The following is a 21,347-nucleotide window of genomic DNA, read 5'->3' as shown; positions in this document are numbered from 1 at the left end:
AATGTTACCTCAAGACATACACATTTTAAATAAAAGTTAAATATAGACTCCAGTGCTATAACTTTACATTCGTACTTCCTTGTATTTAATAATACAAATGCCCTTGGTTTTTTTTTTTTACTTTTAATAGTGATTAATGTCTTAGTATCCAATTAAAATGAAAGCCCTGAGGGAGTAGTGAATGTGTTGGGATAATTGTAAAACATGGGAAGGCTAAATCTAGGAGAGCGTTTAAGTGGAAGACTGAGTAGCCCAACGGGCCAAGAAGCAAAGACAGGGAAACTGGATGAAGGGGAGAAGTGAGGATGAGAAATAAGAAACTGAGGAAAAGGGAGTTGGAATGAGGATGATCCTTCACTTTAGTAAAAGGTATATAGACAGATTCTAGAAGACTACAGTTACAATATAAAATATATCTTTAGTTATAATTTTACCTCTCAGGGTGAGCATCCTTTTCTTAAGTTCTAAGCATAGTGTTTTAGAAAGCTTCATTAGGGTGTACTTTTGTAACATTAATTACTAAGGTTTATCAAGGTTCATTATTAACATTTCCTCATGCATTTTCTAGACACAAGCTGATTTTTTGATGTCTTTGTTTTAGGCTCAAGAATAATGTTGAGATTTTGTGTATGTTTTAAACTAACTTCGGACTTCAGCATAATTTTAAGTTTCAGAATTATATTCTATTTTATACAACCAAGTGACTCAGGGCAGTGGAAATAAAAGGCCCAGGATATGATCAGGTTAAGTGATAGGGGAATGGAAGCCCACAGGGGGGCAGTATGTAACTTGACCTCTGTGTATCTTGTCCTGAAACAAAAACATGACCAAACGACAGCTGTGTAGGTTCAGTAGTATCTCATGCTCCATTTAAAAAATAATATTTAATAAGAAGTAAGCATTGATTTTGTTTAGTGAAGAACACAGGGAAATTTTTACTCATTTTTTTTTTTTTGAGGATACAGACTGAAGGTATTAAATAACAGTGAATAAGTAAATCTTCTAACCCTAATCAAAAGGAATGCTCTGAAGTCAATTAGGAGCAGGTTACATACCTGCAGAAAATTTGAAAGAATACAGTATCTTACCATAAAAAGAGCACAGCTTTGAAGTGAGACAGATCTAGTTTCAAATATGTGCTCCAGTGCATATTAGCTACAGGTCCTCCATCAGTTTCTTTACCTTTTATACCCTATTTCTTTATCTGTGAAAAATGAGGTAATACCTGCTTTGCTGTGTTGTTACGAAGACTAATTAGAATAAGTGTATGGCACCTATCATGGAGCCTGGCACATGGTAGGAATCAATAAATGGTAACTATGATTTTTGTGAGGTAGAATTACATAATGCAAAGACCTTGGACTTTGGAGTTAGAATCCCGGACTGTGGTGCCTACTTAATGTGTGACACTAAATTAATCTTTTTGGTCTTTGTTAGCCCACATTACAGTAGGGTATTACTTATCTGGGAGGGTTATTTTGAGAATTAAATGAGATCATTTATACAATCACTTTACTAAGTATATGACACATAGTAGATTCTCAATAAATGTTAATCTTCTTACTACCACTACTAAGTCATACTGTGAAAAACTCTTTGGTAAATTGTGTAAATTATTTAAAGTCATTATTAATGTTTTCCTCACTGTAAAATAGACTTAAATGGACTCTCAGAATTGTAAATAAGTACCTGCCTCCCCTTTTCCGCTCCCAGACTGGCCAAATTTCTGTTAAAAAATAGGATTCTGGCCGGGCGTGGTGGCTCACGCCTGTAATCCTAGCACTCTGGGAGGCCGAGGTGGGCGGATCGTTTGAGCTCAGGAGTTTGAGACCAGCCTGAGCAAGAGCGAGACCCCATCTCTACTAAAAATAGAAAGAAATTATATGGACAGCTAAAAATATATATAGAAAAAATTAGCCGGGCATGGTGGTGCATGCCTGTAGTCCCAGCTACTCGGGAGGCTGAGACAGGAGGATCCCTTGAGCTCAGGAGTTTGAGGTTGCTGTGAGCTAGGCTGACGCCACGGCACTCACTCTAGCCTGGGCAACAGAGTGAGACTCTGTCTCAAAAAAAAAATAAATAAATAAAAATAAAAAAAAATAGGATTCTTATATTTATGGATCATTTCTCAGAACTTACCGTGCAGTAAATGCTATAAATACAAAGTGAATAATGTGATTTATGACACCAATAATGTACATATAGTAAGGAAGACAAACATAAACAGATACGGTACTCTATGGTAAATGTTACAATATATTCATTGATTTGTGGATTGAGCGGTAGCTTAGAGTACTGAGAGTTCTAGAGTAAGTAAAAAGAATTTGAAGAAGGTTAAAATATAAAGATTTTCTGTTCAGACGCTTCTCACTATAGCTTAGCTAAAGCAGATAACAATAACTAACATTTATTGATCACTTACCATGTGCCTAGTAGTAATCTAAGCTTTTTGCATATTATAACTTATTTAATTGTCATGAAGTAGGTATTAGTATACCTGTTTTACAGATGCAAAGAAATAAGGCAATTTGCTCAAAGTCATGCAGTTATTAGGTGGTTATAGCAGTTATTTAAACCCAGGTAGTTTAGTTCCAGAGTTCAAGCTTATAAAAATATTAGATTCATGGTACTATCAGGATGACCTCTGTTGTGCTTATAAATGAATGCAAGATCAAATGTTTTTTTTTTTTTAAGCTAATTAGAGCAGTGCTGGTGGGGAGGGGTTGAGGAAGAATCTCATTTCCTTCAAATTACTGTTTTTATAAAGCTTTCCCAGGCTTAGGTCAGCAGGACATTAAATCTTTTCATGTGAACTTTAAAAAAATGGCAAAGGTAGTGTATAGAGGGAAGGCATTGTGGTATTCAAATTCTGGAGTCCTCTTGAGCAATACCTATGGCACTCAGTTTAGAAATCACTTCTCCCTGAATATTGCTTGTTTAAGCAGCACACCCACTTACCTATTTTGTAGGAGTTTAGTTCTGTTATAAGGTACCGTGTAAGCACAGAAGCAAATAACAGTGATGAGAAAAGAAATATATATTGGGTTATTTTATTTTAATATAATTAAAAGTAAATGTCAAATGACAGCAGGTTGATACTTATTAAAACAAGACAGTAAAACCCATGTGAACCTCAGCAGCTCAAAATTTGCAGTTCATAGTATACATGCATTTTATTGAGTCAGAAGTTGGAAATTATCCAAATTATAGTTCTGTGATATGATTAAAAAGGAATACAAAAAATAACACAATTATATACTGGAATTGTGTCAATTGACTTGAATAAAATGTGATCAAATTTACATCTTTCATGAAAGATCATATCTATATAGGAAACTGGAAAGTAGCATTAGGATTTTGTACAGCAAAGTTACTTCATGTACTTACTCAATTTTCTTTAAAAAGAAAATATAGTAACTTTTAAGCTAATTTTGGCCTGCAAATGGTTGTAAATTAAAATTAACATAGAAGTATTTCTGATTAATTTTTATGCCCTTTCATAGATTGTAAACTCCTGAAGACAGGGTCCATTTTATAATTTCTTGTTGTCCCCATAAATTATACAGTGTCCTGTATCTAGTATTTGTTGAATAATTAACAATCAATATATGAGTTGCTTTTGCTAAGTATAAATTGGAAAAAAACATTAACCTGTTTCTTACTAAAAATAGAAGTTTTATGCATGTATGTATTTTTTGTCAAGTTAAATAGAGAAAGTAGATATACTTCAGTGTATACTATGAATTGGATTTCTTTAAGAATATGAGATTTATTTTTCTCAGTGATTTCGGATTCCACAAACAACTAGGTGCACTTTAAAGGGAGATGTTTACCTTCTTTTAAAACTTTGGATGTTGAATACTGCCAAGGGCAACCCATTAGGTGAGTGCAGAGCTGAAGAAATAGAAAAATCTTGTTTCCTAAGCTACCAAGGGGATTTTCACATTAGGTTGGCTAGAGACCATAATCTTCAGATATAGCTATTATGCAAGTTCCTGACTGCGGAAGTCATTGTTAAAGGTAAGGTTTTTTTTTCTTGTAGTCTCATGTTAAGTTGTGAATGTAAATTTCAACTGAGCAGCAGTAACGTGATTCTTTTGCCTAATCTTACTGCAGTAAATTCAGATACTGTACAACACATTGGGGATCGTAATAGTTTGGTTCTTATATAAACAAAACAACATTTGTTAATATGTCTGTTACAGGTAGTTATAGTTTAATGTTTGCTTTTACTGGGGCTTGTTTTGATTCATCATTTTTATTTGACTCACTAGCAGCCATCTGTTAGTTATAATTTAACTTTCAAGGCTCTGTGTGATTGGGTTTTTGTTAATGAAGTGCTATAAACAGCCTTATGAAGCTTTTCTCTTTTAATCTTGAAAGGAAAAAAATCCATATCTAAAAAAGCAATCACAAAGAAGAGGAAAACTGTCACAAAGTCACCTACTGTACCAGAATTTCAGGTAAATGTTTCAACTTTGTCTCAAAATTTTTAATTTTAATTTTTTGTTTCAGTGTTCATATCATTCCTAGAGAGATTGGCTGAATTACAAGAAACTGTAGCATACATACTTTTAATGAAATGTTTCTGACAATGACTTTTTTCCCCTGCACATGCAGATATAGCCAACATTTAATCTGCTAATATTTCACTATTTTGTACCTCTATTTTTGTCTCTTGACAGTCAAAAACCTCTGTGGTTTTTTGATATGCTAACCTATACTAAGTTTTATAGAAGTAGCTTAATAGGAATATATGTATATATTATATATGTGTGTATATATATATTTTATGTATATAAAAGCGAATGTGTAAATGAAACTCTTCCAAGGACAAATCATAATTTAAACATGATAATGTTACCTAGCTAATCCATTTTTATTTATTTGAACACTGTAGAAATGGTAGATTAACTTAAGAAATAAATCTTTTAGCTATATATGAGCTTCAGACAGGATATTAAGTAAAGGTTAATTGAAATGCTCTTTAAACATTTCTGCAAAAAGAGAAAAGTAATTTTAAATATTGTCATATGATTAAGTGAAGAGGTTTTTTTTGTAGCTGATACTAAGAATAAGCAGATGATCTCAACCTAATTAAATAATGCCTTTTTATTTTCTATTTTATAAAAGTTATGTTTTCTTCAATAAATGACATTTTCTTTAAAAATTTCTTTTCATTAGTCCAATCCATTTTCAAAAGTTTTATAAGCTCATATTTAATTACCAAATGATAAAAGTGATGTTAAAATAAATTTGTGAGTCTCAAGTCGAGTTGAAAATAAAGGGGCAATCACTATGAAAATATTGATAATATATGGTGTGAGTTCAATAGTTACATATATCCAAAAATGCAGACACATCTATTTTCAATAAAAATCCTATTTTGAGGAGTGTTTTTGTGGAAGTTACTAACTGGTAAAAATTTAATATTTTTAAATCAAGACTGAAAGAAAATAGACATGTTTTGTCTCAGTATTTTAGAATATTTTAATGATATTCATAGGACGATTTACAAACATTTCTGCAAAATCCTTTTGTAGATAACCTTGGTTCCAGCATATTGAATTTAAAAATGTGATTTTACTATTTACTTAGTTACCATTGTTGGTAACATATTATTTAATGCTTTAATATTATATCATCATGTTTCCACTGATATCACACTAGCGTTTGCTGTTTCTCCCACTCATTTTTCCCTCAGTGCCTCAAAGCATTAGTCCTGGGAATACAGATCTTAGGACAGATCTGGCCCATTGTTAATATTTTCCCCATACCCATCCTTGTGGATGGACTTTTAAATGTAATAAGTGGCATAGGCTGCATAGATAGTGTTTTTTTTTAAATTGCAGGTGGTATTCATTAGTGAGACATTAAATCAAGTTAGTGGATTGGGTTGCATGACCAGCATTTCTTTTTTAAGCTAACAAAATTAAGATAGAAAAGAAATTATCAGAGTGTATCACATATAAGTATGTCACATATAATAAGTGTGCCACATACAGCAACGTGAATTTGTATAGTCACATATATTGTTTCATGAAACTTTGGTTTCAGTTGTGTATCTATGTATAGGACATGCATTGTAAAATGTATTTTTGACCATGGGTCATGGGCAAAAAGTTTGAAAAACACTGTCTTAAGTGATACTTTCGGTTATTGACCATTTGCTTGCCACTCCCAGAAACTTAAGGTCAAAAGTACATGTTTTGCTAGATTGAGCTGTTCAAAATAAAGTCCTCTTCCTGGTTCTTAAGGTGCCTGAGGGGGAGGGGGAGAGAGAAGGAAAAGAGAAAGGGGGAGATGAAGAGAAACAGACAGTGGCTAGAGGTGGGAATAGTCTCATGAGAATAGTGGTTCTTATGCCTAGTTTACAATATGAATACCATGCTATTACTCATAGAGAAAATTGGCAGCTATGTCCGAGGGGAATAGGTCATTTGTTTCAAATAAGCACATTAATAAAATAGGGGATAGTATTAGTCACTAGTAAATTTTTTTTATAAATGTAAAACTTACATTTTTGATTATTAGAATAATTTTATGTCATTTGTTACTTTATTTGAAAGTTCTCCACATGTAAGACTGATTATTATATAATAAAATGAATGTCCCTCCCCAAAGGTCTAGCAACACAATATTTTGCAGCTCAGATTCTGCAAATAATTCATTTTATCCAAGTCATTTTAAATATCACATTTCTAGTATTAAACATAAAAATACTTTATAGAAATATTAAGCTAGAAGATTTTCTTCATACTGTTCATTCTAGAATATCTTATTGCTGAAAATAATGAAGCTGTTGGTTAATAGATATTAGATCCTTTTTGAAAACCTGACCTGTTTGCCAAAGAGCTGGTCGTCTTTAAATTGACAGAAAACATGCTTTGATAGAGAGAAATGTGTTAAGGGATTAAGTTGTGAAGTGTTTTGTGTTTTCTTAAGTCCAAATAAATTTTTTAAAATCCTCTTTTGACCTCAGTTACTTCTTAGTTTGACAGTGTTTTTGCTGACTTTTTTAAAACTAGAAATTGAACTTACCTCCCTGTTTGCTTCAGGAAGAATCCATGTTTATGTGCACACCTAATATCTATACCTCAGATTGAGAAACTTATCATCCGACTCCTATTTAGAATATGCACTATGGACATTCAAATGGTGGACTGGATTTATTTTTGTGTGTGTACAGTCGGCCCTCTGTATCTCTGGGTTCTGCATCCAAGGATTTCCAACCTCAGATTGAAAATATTTCTCCCTAAAATTGTGTCTGTACTGAATATGTACAGACTTTTTTCTTGTCATTATTCCCTAAACAATAAATAACAACTATTTAATTGCACTTATATTGTATTGGATGTTACAAGTAATCTAGAGATGATTTAAAGTATAGAGGAGGAAGATGTACATAAGTTATATGCAAATACTGCACCACTTTATATCAGGGACTTGAGCATCTGCGGATTTCAGTATCCGCAGGTAGGGGTTTCCTGAAACCAATCCCCTGTGGATACTGAGGGACGACTGTATATTATAAAGGGACTAACCATATGTGTGCCACTTTTTCATAAGACTATGTCAGTGGTTCTCAAAGTTTAGATAGTATAAAAATAATCTGATACCTTTATTAAAAATAAAGATTCCTGGATTTCATCCTCCAAAGACCTTGATTCAGTGGGTCTAGGTGGGTGCCAGTAATCTGCATAGTAGTTAAACACTTGAATTCTGGAACCAGGCTACTTGGGTTTGAATGCCAGCTCTACCACTTACTAACTCTATAACCTTGGGGTAAATTACTTACCTCTCTGTGATTTCAATTCCTCATCTGTACAATGGGGTAATAATAATACCTACCTTGTAGGATTGTGAGGATTAAATGATATGGCTTACTGTTTTAGCTATTCTTATTTATGTTTTCAAATAAGCATGCCAGATGCTTCTGATGAAAAATACTGCATTATGAGTAGGAAAATTGATTAAACATTGGTTTAAGAGCATCTATTATTTACCCTGAGCACTTTTCCCAGCTCCTGAAGACCTTGAAATCTTGGATTTGGTCTTATGAAAGTGGCATATGATTAAACCTATAAGAATTTGAAAAGTGAAAAACCAAGTAATATTATTTGCTTCACTATATTTGACCAGAGTGAAAACTTATGCTCATCCCCAGTCTAGTGTTATGATGGATTATATGTTTGGCATGTAGGGGGAATTATTGGATTTTTTTTAAGTTAGTAGTAATTACAAAAAAATTGGGAATATTTTTGAGTGTTTAGAATATTGATGATTTAAATTTTATATCAAATTTAACAGTTATGACTTTGTTAAAATGACTAAATTAGTTTATGTCTTTATGAGTTTTGTAATAAAAGAAAGACTGTTAGAACGAAAAGTGAATATCAGATTTCCTAATAAAATTAATTTTCCCCAAAAGTCTTTTCATTTAACATTTAAGAGAGAAATCTAATATTTTATGAATTCTGTCCTGTACCTAATCATGATAGAAAGTCATAGAAAGTATTTTTAAAACTTAAGTGTCCAGTCTCAACAAATTTTTAAAATAATTTAACATACTCAGTTACCATGACTCTGCTTTTCATTGGTAACCAAAAAAAAAATCTTTCATGCAGTGTATACTTCTGTTCCATATGTTTGATTTATTCTAAAGGCTGATTTGCAGAGGAAATTCAGAATCCAGCTACTAAGACTTACATTACATTGTTTTCATACCTAAGGATAAACTCACTAATCCTTAACATAGCTCTGAAAAAACTATATTTCTCCATCTATACAATGGAGAAACTAAGGAAAAAGAAAAAATACTACATTCAATATAACAAATTGGGACCAAAATTGAGGGTTTTTTTTTTTTTTAAAAGTCCTTCACCACATTAGGACTTTTTAATGATATCATTATTTTGAATTGCTACTTCTTAAAGTAAATATTTTCAAGTTTGGCTTTTTCCCCCCCCACTTTTAACAGCAGGAATTTTTACTTCCCCCTTAAAATTCAATTTCTTAAATATAGTGCATTGAGAGAAACATCTGTTTTTAATCATATGGTAGTAAAAATATTTTGTTAACTTGTTTATCAGACTTTTTTAGTTTTATGTCACAAATGATACCTTTGCAGGTTTTGAAATAGTCTTTATTGCTGCAATGGTGATCATAGGAAATAAGAAGGAATTTTCCTATCTACATAGTTTTAGCAGATGTTTTAATAATTTTAGTTTAAATACAATATAAATTTTGAATTTAAACCATACATTTAATGTTTTGCTTATAATTTTTATAATAAATTATAGGATATTTTTATTAGAATGAGAGTGAATGTGATCGCTTTTGTTTGGACCTATTCATTTTTACTTTTCTACGTTGTTTTCCCTTTGCTTTGCTTTTTCATATGATCTACCATATTGTTTGTATTTTTGTATGCTACTTTATGTCCATTTTTGGAAAGAATACATATCTTTCAGACCTATTGAATTTCCTACCCAAAGGACATAATTTCTAGTTTGAAGTGGTGATAAAGTAAGAAATGATTAATCATGTAATTTTTCTGAAATGTGATCATGGAGTTCTTTTGATCTCTACAGGTCCTCCTCAACGTACAACATACATACATTGCTGTTTGAGTCAAAGAGAGGGCCTTTTAATGTTACCAATTAATAAAAATAAAAGCCTAGATATAAATTAAGCTTTATTTAAAACTATAATACATGTTCAATTGTTAGATTTTTGTTTGTTTCTTTTTTTGTGTTTAAAGAATATGGTTTGGTAGGAGGAGTCCTGGGTTCTATGGTTTCCTCTACCAGTGTGTCATCTTAGGTCACTTTGCCTGTTAGTTTTAATTAGCTCGGATATGAATTGGAGATAGGCCTTTTTAGCCTAGGGTAAGGCTTGGACCAAATTACATGTTTTTATTCCCTTTCAGCTCTATGATGTATGATTTTGTAGCTCTGCTATGGGTTATATCAAGTGAAAGGTAAAATTGAGGGAGAATGTGACAGCCTTGGGTTCTTTCTGGGGGATAAAACTCTTCTTGTAACCTCTGCAGTGTGACTGAAAATCTCCTCTCATGAGTGTTGGCAATGTGACCTGACGGTAATTTGAGCTACTATGGAGCTTTCCTTTTCGCCCCTGGAGGCTCTGTGCCTCAGATATGTTTTTCAAGTTCCAGATAATGAGAAGGAGGTTTTAATAAGGTGTTTTGCTTTGTTCAAAAAAAATGCATCTGTTCTCTTTATTAAGGTGAGCTTTATTTAGTAGATTGATTCTATTTTTAAAAGAACCGTATGAAATTGAGTTGAGTTTAAAGGCCACATATATGCCTTACTTTGTAAAAGACAGGGAATAGAGTTGTATGTGACATAGAGTTGGCATAAATCAAATCAATTATGTTCCTGTACAAGATTTTCTAATAGCTTAACTTGACTCTGTCTACTGAGTGTATATATATTAGGTATATGTTTAGAGATATATAGAAAATATATATTAGTGTATAAAGAGTATAAATTGTTATGTAGATATTAACTCATTTAAATATAACTTCAAAGTAAATATTGCTAAAAATGTTTTGAGCCTCAAATTCAACAAAATTTATATTTGAATTATATTTATTTTAAAGAGACAATTGTCTTTATCATTGTACATTTAATTCAATATGCTATCTCCTACTTGGAAATTGATCTTTTTGAATTTTCATACTCATTAGCTTCATGGTACCAGACTGTTTCAGTAGCCATGTTGATTTGTAATTCATAATCTTTTAGTATCTTACTACTCAAAAGTATTATCTGCAAATTATACCTAGAAACTTGTTAGAAATGCAGAATCCAAGGTCTCACCTCAGACCTACTAAATCAGAAATGTTTTAATAAGATCCCCATGCAATTCTTACGCACATTAAAGTTCGAGAGGTGCTGATTTAGTACAACTTACTAGGTAAGCCACTTGAAAGTATTATTTTATATAGCTCTTTCAGAGGAAATCACTCATGATTTGGCCTCAGAACTATTATCCATTCCTTTAAATATAATATAAATATTTGTTGATATCATGATTAATTGATAATTAAAAGATCTTAAAAGTTTTTTAGGGTATGTTTAGTTGTAGGAGTAATGTCTTCATTGTTCCTGTAATTTCCTACAAACTGCATGTAAAACGTACCGTTCTTCCTTGTATAGTGAGACAGCTAAGATGCAAGTAAAAATTCCTCTGAGCTTTGCCATATGTGCAAATGAGAAATCTATGCTATGATGTTAACTGGTACATCAAGTTCAGTGAAAAGATGTATAGCCATCCTTCTGTAGCCTCTGGGGCAAATTTGACATGACCATAATAGCATATTATACTACGGGAAGTTTAATTCTCACTGAGTACTTAATAAAAATCTGCTGTAGGGTCAACATTGTTCAAAGGTTTAATAAATATAATAGAAGTTGAAGAAATTATCTAGCTCTAGAGGCACTTACCTGATTGGCCAGTCCACTGCTTGACCATCAACATTTCTTTCATAAGTAGATTTGTCAAATTGAAATGTGTAGTTGCTTACATCAAGCTGCGCTCTCTCGTTATGTCACTGTTTTCTGCTCTGAAATTATTTGATTTGGATTACTAAAGTACATACTTTCCCTACTTTATCAGTTCTATCAGTTTAAAATTTTGTATAGATATTTCTAATATATAATTGTTAACACTAATTATAACAGTATCTGTGATAATTTTTTCTTAGTCTGCTAGGTTGAACCATATTGCCATTTTTGTAGATCGAAAGTGTATCAGTGATTTTATATGTTTCAACCTAATAAAGGAAATTTAAGGGGCTCCCTCTCTATTTTTCTCACTCAGTAGCCACCAGGAATTATCTTATGACCCACTTTTGCTTTTGTTGTTTTGATTTTCTAATAAAAGAAAATGTGCCTTTGAGGAAAATGATGCCCTTACATAGCAATTAATGAATGTGACAAACATGGGACTGATGAAAGTTAATGGCGAATTAATAATTTATAAGTACAGTATTTTTTTAAATTATCATAGTATAAACATTGCAACAAGACTTTTATTAATCTGAAGTTTTCCTCTATGTGGTTGCAGTTTTGTTTCAGAAATCATCTATTTCTTTTTCACATTAGATTTTTTAAAATAGTTTAAGTTATTTTAGGAAAAAAGTATATTGAATTAATTGGAGAAGTTCAGTATAATTTTACAAGAACTTATGTGTAGTTACTAATTTTTTTAATTGTTGCTGACACTTTATTGTTTAAAAATTTAGTAATTAAACCAAGCTAGTTCAGTTATTAATAACTAAGAATCAATTATTTTGGCCATTTGCCAATATTACCAAGGTGAAATAAAAAGAACCATACAATTATGAAAGGAAATAGATGCCATTTGTGGAGATGGTCTTATTAAAGACTAATAAGCTCATATTAAGAGTGTATACTTAATTTCATCCAAGTCTTTAATATATTACATGTACTTGTAATCCTTTGCTACTAGCAGTCCCAACAGTAATAACTAAGATTTGTTAAATTGTGTAGTTAGCAAACCAAACAAAGGTATAACGACAGTTCTCCAGGGGTGCATTTCTTCACCTAATAGGAGGCTGTCTTGTGAAGCATTTGTTAAAGGTGATTCAATAACCTGTGAAATCTAGGGTGAGTTTCCAGATCTTTGTCATTCTGGGCTGAAAGTTAATAATGTTAAGAAAGTACCTGGATTATAAAACAAACTGAGAGGTGGGGATGTGGGATGAAACCACGAATGTTGAAATTTCAGCTTCTTTTATACTAATCCTGAAGTTCATACATCATAACAAGTAAATATCTTTTAAAATATAAACTGCGAACTTTCCTTGCCTTTTACTATTACAGAGAAAAATAATTGTGAATTCAGTGTGTGTTAAAACAACTTCTGTTACCACATTTTGGGTGTTTTATATTATGTGTTATCAAGCTGTGTTTTTGTGTTTTATTTTAGCTTATTTGCACTAATCTTGATGAACTCAGGGAATTAATCACAAAAATCGAGAATGAACTCAAAGATCTGGAAAACAGTAGAAAAAAATCGGTAGGTGTTGATCCAAAAGTTCTATATATTATTGTCAGCATTAAAATTTATTCCTGCTTTTTTCTAAAGCCTTTTTTTGATTTTGTTCTGGATTACATGAAAATTTGCAATGAAAGTTAGAAACATTGTTTCTTTTATTTCTCCTGTGTGGTCTAGTTTTCATTTTTAATAGACAAAAATGGTGCCAGGGACAATTAAATTAATTTTGTTTGCCTGGTTTATATCAGGTATAGTTTTAGATACTTCCCAGTATACTGACTGGTTGTTTTCTGACTGGTAGTTTTTTGGATAATGCTTACCTTACAAATATTCTTAATTAATAATTATATGCTTTTAATGGAAGTTTATGGCTTAGTAACATAAAATTTTAATTAAGTGTAACATAAAAGCAATGAAAATTTCTTAATCCTGCCCCAGATAATTTGTATATGTGTTTAACAATATAACTTTTTAAAGAACCTTTATCAGCTGAAAGTTTTTTTTAACTTCCACTATATATTCTAAATTCATTATTAATCTTTACTTTCATTTTCTAATTTTTTTGTTCTTGAGAGACTAGAGTATAAAAGCATTATATTATTCACCCAACACTTGGTAAACACTCAATTTTGCTACTTACTAAATCAATAACACCACTTAACTGGCATTTATAATTGGGTTATGCACAAATTTGAAACACAATTACATACCAATAAATAAATGGGGAAGGAAAGCTTTAGACACAGTATAAAATGAGTCATTTAAAAAAAAAACCTTTGTTTTATGCCTTAGGAATGTCATGAAGCCATTTTTAGATCTTTGCCCAGAACCTGTTAATATAAATATGTATATAATATGGTTTGTGATGCAACAAGTTTGATATCAGCAGATTTGTAGTAGTCATTTTATATACTGTTAGGAAAGATATATTTGTAGCTACTCTGAAGGGAGGAGATTGAAATACCATAAAATTACAACCTTCTGAGGTTAGTTAACGCCAGGGTGAAACAGCCTTAAGCATTTCAGAAGTCTTTTGTGTGATACACTTGAGAGTATTGCTATAATTTAAGAAATAGAATAATGTTCATAATGATAGTCATCAATTAGCGAGAAAACATTATGTTCATTATACAATCTGAGAATGTAGAAAATTGTTTATTTTAGAAATAATTCCATTAATAATGGTTTAGACCCTTATTAGACTCTTATGTTTTCATATGTATATTTTAGATATATGGACAGTCTCTTGATGTAGATCAAGTATTAGAATTTACTGCTGTGATATATTCTTCAAATAAACACTTATATTAATATTATAGTATGTTCTCTGCAGCAAAAAGTCTTTTTTGTTTATTTGATGTTTTATGCTCAGAAAGGAATGATTCTGTTCTCTAGTAGGAAAGAATAGTCTTTTGAAAATCAGGATTTTATTTATAGTTTTTTGCAGAAGCTGTTTGTTTTTAGTGAGGTGTTCATTATATTTCATTCTAAACAAAATTCTGTTAAATAAATTTGCTGATTTTTTATGCTGCAGTTAAATATAACTTACTTTAATTTGTTCCCATATTATCAATTAGAGTTTTTATTTGTTTTCTAATGGATAGTTTTAAGCATAGTTGATTTAAGTACTTACTTCTGGCATGTATGACAGGAGAAAAATACTTTTGCAGGCACCCTAGAATTTTTCTTTAAAGCCATCCACCTCACTTCCATTGGTGTTATGAGATACAAGCATATTGCCTTCCTTCACAGGAACAAGTAGAAGAGTAAAAGAAAAACAAACTACAAATACTTGACATTATATTCCTTAAGGACATACATATCAGAAAATTTTAGATCACGCAAAGGGTTTAATTGATTAGATTTGTCTCTATAAATTTTTTACTTATCCATGCCCCCTGATATTTGCATATTATTGATAGTTTTAAAATATGTTTTTCACTCTTCAAGAAATAGAAATTCTTGGAATTATACTTAGCAGGAATAATCTTACTGAGATTACCAACATATGAGCCATATCCTCTTAAGTTAAACTGTCTAAAAGATTGCTTATGTGAACAGATTATCTCAATGAAATGGCTACATAGCATAAAACAAATAGATAGTGAAAGTTTGCATCTCAGTATCATTCCTTATTTTGTATAAAAGTTAATATTGAGCGTGATAAATCTATAAAAGTTATGGAAATTAACTTTATTGAATGTTTATGTTAATATTTATAATAATTAATACCAGTTTATTTGTTTGGCATCATTTGGGAATAAGGTGTTCCGCTTAATTGAATTTTCTAGACAACTGAAACTTAAACCTTTGACACTAAAACTCCTATTTTATTTTATTTATTTATTTATTTGTTTATTTTTTGAGACAGGGTCTCACTCTGTTTCCCGGGCTGGAGTGCAGTAGTGCTATAATAGCTCACTACAACCTCAAACTCCTGGGCTCAAGCGATCCTCTTGCCGCAGCCTCCCAAGTATCTGGGACTGTAGGCTGGTGCCACCACACCAGCTAATTTATTATTATTATTATTTATTTTTTTTTTTTTAAAGAGACAGGGTTTCTCTATGTTGCCCAGGCTATGGTCTTGAACTCCTAGGCTCAAGTGATCCTTCCCCCTTGGCCTCCCAAAGTACTGGGATTACAGGTGTAAGCTACCATGCCCAGCCATTAATGAAATGATGAACCATTAATGAAAATGATTTCATTAATCATTTAATGGAAAACTTGCCTGCCTCCTTGTATTATACTGAACATAATTTAACCCTTTCTGGATGACTCAAGGGTCATCATTATGAATATCAATAATTGTATTGTTACTCTGAAAATCTGTTGATATCAGTAGCTCTAATTAAACATTCATCAAAAGGCTTTTATGCTGCATATTTTGAAGGATTTTGTTTGTATTGTTGCTTTTGTTCTGTCTCTTTTTCATTACCAGGCTGTCTGTCACCTGTCATTTCTTGTGTGTCTCCATATACTTGCCCTAGCTGATATACTGTGGATTAAGAAAGCAGGTAACCATACTTACGAAAATTGTGCTCATGGTGAGGACCCAAGGGACTTTCTTAATAATGAAGTATATGAACTTGGTGATAGTGATAGCTATTTTGACTGATTCCTTGTCTTATTGCTTCCTTCACTATTTTCAGACAAATGAAATCTTAATATTGATCTTCATAAGGGGCTATCACTGTCAAAGCTAAAATAGTATTTAGAGTCAAGACAATTCTATTATTCATTATCTTGTTCATATCTACAATAATGACTCCAGTAACAAAGAAGATATATTCCACATAAACATTTGGTTGTCATAAATGTTATTATAATAAAGATAAAAATGACAAATGATAGAAGATTTAACATGGATTCATATAAACACCTAGTTGTTTCAGGAGGCTTATCTGCAGGGCCTTTCCAGGTAGTTTTTCCTACCAAAGCAACAAGGAAGAATGATCCCATTTCCCCACCTAGGTCAATATTCCATTTAAAAAGTTTTTTATTTGTTTTTTTTTTAATTAATAAACTTTATTTTTTAGAGCAGTTTTATGTTTACATTAAAAAGCTTTTTTAACCTCCTAGAAGTTTTGCCATTGTATTAGATTTACAGTCTTTTAAAATCTAAGTTCTTACAAGACAACTAATTTCATTTATGGTTAATAATGAGAAGAGAGAAAAGTGCTTTAATTTCTCAACTGAGTTTGGTTGGCCCATTACATTTAGGGGCCTAGTCAAATAAGATTCAACATCCTTTAGATCCTGCAGTGCTATACTTAATTATCTACCTGAGATTTGTTTAAATTGAGACCTCTGGTTGAAATAAATATATAGAATGACAAAGTCCTTTAATTTTGTCTTTCTCATCATTATTTAGATCATAGGATTCTTTAGTGATCTAAAGGAGAAATCACAACATTTTATTTTTATTTTTGTGGTTTTAATTAAAAGATAGAATTTGCATTTTGCTTAATTATTTGAAAAGTATACTTTTTTTAGTCTAGGAAATTTATTTTCCAGAAAGATAGAGCTAAGATATTGATAAATTTATCTGATCTTACTGTATTTGAAATTTGCTAGACATTGTTGCTTCCTAAATAATAAAAATTGAAAGATTTTGCCAAACTTATTATGTTTAAGGTTTTCATAGGATCCCTTTTTCCCTCATATCTGTTTAATTTCCTTATGCTTTATATCATAGTTTAGATTTTCAAAAATATTTCGGTCTTCAATGAGGAAAGATCTGTGTAAAGATTGGGTAAAAGGAAAAGTGAAAATTCGGCAATAAAAAGATGCTGTATATATAAGCAAAGAAATATCATCTGGAGCTTATAATGATAAATAAAAGTCTTAATATTGATAAATTAAAATTTTAAATATAAGACTATATATTTTATAATACATCTTTTAGCAGATAAGTACTTCAGCACTGAGCTGTATTTAAGACAGATTTCAATTATTTCTAAATTTTATGTTCGGTATGTAAGAAAAACTATAAAACTGCTTATACTCTTTTATCCTGTGGTGCTATTTGGAATTTAACTTTTATTTTCCCCATTTCTTCCCCCCATCCCTTAAAAATAATTTACACAGTGGTATATTTGTCAGACTACTCTAATAGTAGAAATAGTAGAAATTTGGAAATAGCCCATATGTCCAAAGTAGGGAGATGACTGACTAAATAATATTGACACACTGGTATATAGCTAGTAAAATGAAATACTGGTAAATCATTGTTACAACATGGAAATATTTGTGAAATCGTAAATTTTAAGAACATACAAAATAATATGTGTATAATGATTATAGTATGTATAGAAGCATGTTAAAAAGGAATTTCAAGTAGTGGATAAAATTAATCTTTATTAAGTTCTTAAAATAATTAAATTCCTAATACAATAATAGTGCTTTTCTTACTTAACCAAAGGATGTACATTAGCTAGACCAAACATTGGAGAAGTCAAAAACTTAGATCAGAGATAGTAAAACCCCATTTTTTGGTCACAGAGTTCTGTATAAGCCAGTGGTTATTAGGGCTTGATTTTGCTCCCCTTCCCGAAGGCGACTTTTGACAATGTCTGCAGACATTTTTTGTTGTCACAATTGAAGAGATGGTACTGACGTTTAATGGATGGAGGCCAATAATACTGCTGAACATCCTACATTGTACTGATCCTACAATGTACAGGACATTCCCCCACAGCAAAAAATTATCTGGCCCCAAATGTCAATTGTGCTGAGGTTGTGAAAACTTGATATAAGCCTATATTTGCTAAGTGTCCTATTCTTTCATTCTGTCTACTGCTGCCAACTTTTGGGGAGAAAACAAGTTGGTGTTTTGAAAGTTAGGTAAAAATTGTAATACAAGATCCCATAATTGAGAGTATTCTATTACATCATATCCCTCTAATTCAGACTTTTATTTGATGGAATTTGTGAATGTCACTGTTAACCTTTACCCTTCGTGATTCCATGAGATAGTGAAGAAGGATTCTTGACATTAGTTTCAGATTTGTCTTTAGCTATCTTCAATCCATTATGATTTGTGGCCTCTTCTAAGAATGTTTACCGTTTATCTTTTACCTTCTTTAGTATGGGAAATGAAGAAACTACAAATAACATGGTTGTATATGTACTTCTTTATTCATTTTTAGAAATAAAATGTGATATAAAGTGAAGCATAGTAAGGAATGATACATAAATGGAAAAATATTGTCAAATCATTTCTAAAACTTCACTTATTACATGTATTTATAAGGACCAAAAACATAATTGCCTATAATAAAAGCCTGATAGAAGGCAAAGAAATTATGATGCATTAATCTTATTTTCTATCACCTGCCAAAAAGAAATTTTACTCTGTTACAATGAAGGATGATGGGATTTTTCCCTCTTCATTTCATATCCTATTTTCTTATAGTGAGGCATTAAATCAATATTATTTATAGTCAGATGTTTATAGTACAAAATCTACTTTACTACAGTGTAAGGAACGTTAAGTACATTCTGAGTCCTTAAGCGCTAATTAACTTTATTTAATGGCTTTGGTTGTAGATATGGTTGCCGTAATCTCACATTATTCTTAAAATTAGTTTTAGTTAAGGCTTTAACAATTACATCATTCTGTATAATGTGCTTTTTAATTCTAGATCTACTGGTAAACAAGTTAATAGTTAACAAAACTGAAAACTGTTTCAGCTGTGGGAGGAAAATTAATTTATCTTTAGTTATATTTAAAGCTTTTAAAAATTAACATGACTTATTGGAAACGCTGCAAAACAGATAAAATAAGTTTTCTTACTTACCTTAGTTATGAATACTAGTCTTACTCATCAGGTAAATTTTCCTAAATGTCTTCTATAATGCTATGTATAGTACTAGGGACTTGGTAGGGATCCAAAGATTAAAACCAAGTTCCTGTATTCAAGGAATTCACTTAAAGAGCTTAAGATTTTATCCTCAACCCCAGGCATAAATTTTTAATTTTAATCAGGGTTGATTGGGCTATTGTCCTTTCATAAAAAATTTAATGTTTTATTTTCAAGCTATGTTTATTCAGAAGTCACCAGACACATTAGATCCTTGCTCACATCCCTTAGTTACGTGTCTATATGTTGTTTGGGAGTAGAGTGGAAGGGCAAATAACATGGATTTTATGAAGAATCAAATGTTAACTGACATGTTCAAAATCATAGAAAGGAAAGCTAGATGACAGGAAATGTCAACCAGAACATATATGACTGGTAAGGCAAACAAAGCTTCAATCAACTATAGTCACTGAATTTATCTGAGAATATATTATTATTGTCCTCATTCATATCCTACTCTGCTCCACTAAGAACCAGATTTCAGCCCTTGTTAATAGTGCTCACTGTTTCTATTTACTGCACTGTGGCATAGTTTGAATCCCATCAGGGAAACTTTCATGAAAACACCAGTGAAAAGGCAAAGAGATTATATGGTGTTTTTACATCAGGCAGAGAGTTAATGCTGTATATTCCCAGCATGGAGTATACTTCAAGAAGACTTGAATTAGGTGGCAGATCTTTCCATAGTCAGAGCTTCATAGTGTGGCTTTTATAATTTGCTTCAAACCTTTTTGAAATACCACACATATTATTCAAATATAAGTAACAATTTAAATGTCAAATATTTTTCAAAGTCCCAATAAATTTGTATAATCTTCTGTTTAACAGTTACTATCTTCCACTGTTCTGGAAAATTGAATTTAAATCTATTGGGGGGAGGGGTTAAGGCCAAAATATGAGCTTTACATCATTCTGGATTTTTATATTACAAAAGATATCAAAATCTTTGGAAAGACCTTAGTTCAATGCCTTTTGTGAATTGGGAAATAATATCATTAAAAACTTGAGAGGACTGAACATTAATAAAATTTCCCCACCGTTTTACCAGACTCTGTAGAAGAAGGGAAGAAAATGATACATTATATATTGAAGGAAAAGTAACTCAGAATCCAGCAGAAAGCAAAAAGGAGCCTAAGTTTAGAGGGCACAGAGTCCACATGTGGATGCTCTAGTACTTTAAAATGGAAAAAGGCTTTATCGGGACCAGTTTCTTTTAATGTAACAAGTAGTAGCAGCTGCTGTTAATTAGAACAGGAGACAGTTAAGGCACATTTATTGACAGCATGAAACACTAATAAATTTTAAAAAGACAATTGAAAACTTAAAAAAGCACATCTTAGGAGTCTAAAAGTATCATAATCAATAACTGTTTAATATAAGAATATAGGTAATAGACCTAGAAACCTCAGAGGTGCCTGATACTCACTGTATAAAAACATAACACAATAACTTGTTCATAATGATGACCCAGGTCTCAGGAGTTAAACTGATATTCATTGTGTTGTCAGAAAATCTGAAAGACTTATATTTTAAGAACATTTCTCAATTTTTTTTAATCTGAATAGGAAAGCTTTTGCATCTGAGGAGGAAACGTCAGTTATCTGAGAAATTTACTTATATATTAACATATTAACTGCCATGTGAGTTGTATTTAACTCATGCTAGTTTTGAGCCCGGGGCCTCGTTAAGCATGTATAACTTGTGTCTCTTCACCTTGGGAGCCATGAGGACTGTTTTTCAAGTTGCATATAACTCATCACAGAAAACAACAAAAAATAACAAATTTTTCATTAAATTAGAAAGGATTGTTTTGTTTTCAAAGTTTTATCCTGTTTTCATAATAAAACACCAGGGCCCCAAGGAAAAAAAATTTTTTTCTAGTGTGCCAGTCAGTGTGTTAATAGTTGAATACCTATTGTGGGCCTTTTTTGTGTTAGG

At 31.4% G+C, this 21,347-nt stretch overlaps 1 protein-coding gene across 2 annotated transcripts in view; it reads left to right on the top strand.

Moving 5' to 3' along the window:
* The window catches only part of BRD10 (bromodomain containing 10), a 91,404-nt gene that overhangs the window by 54,347 nt on the left and 15,710 nt on the right, over nucleotides 1-21,347 (top strand). For both annotated transcript variants that reach the window (XM_069476465.1, XM_069476466.1), the window contains 2 exons: nucleotides 4,384-4,463; nucleotides 12,979-13,068. In XM_069476465.1, coding sequence (XP_069332566.1) covers nucleotides 4,384-4,463; nucleotides 12,979-13,068 — 170 coding nt within the window. The remainder of the gene's footprint in view (nucleotides 1-4,383; nucleotides 4,464-12,978; nucleotides 13,069-21,347) is intronic.

Source organism: Eulemur rufifrons, chromosome 7 (assembly GCF_041146395.1).
Source record: "Eulemur rufifrons isolate Redbay chromosome 7, OSU_ERuf_1, whole genome shotgun sequence".
Taxonomy (NCBI): domain Eukaryota; kingdom Metazoa; phylum Chordata; class Mammalia; order Primates; family Lemuridae; genus Eulemur; species Eulemur rufifrons.
Note: the sequence above shows the minus strand (reverse complement) of the source record. Positions and strands in the feature narration are given on the sequence as shown.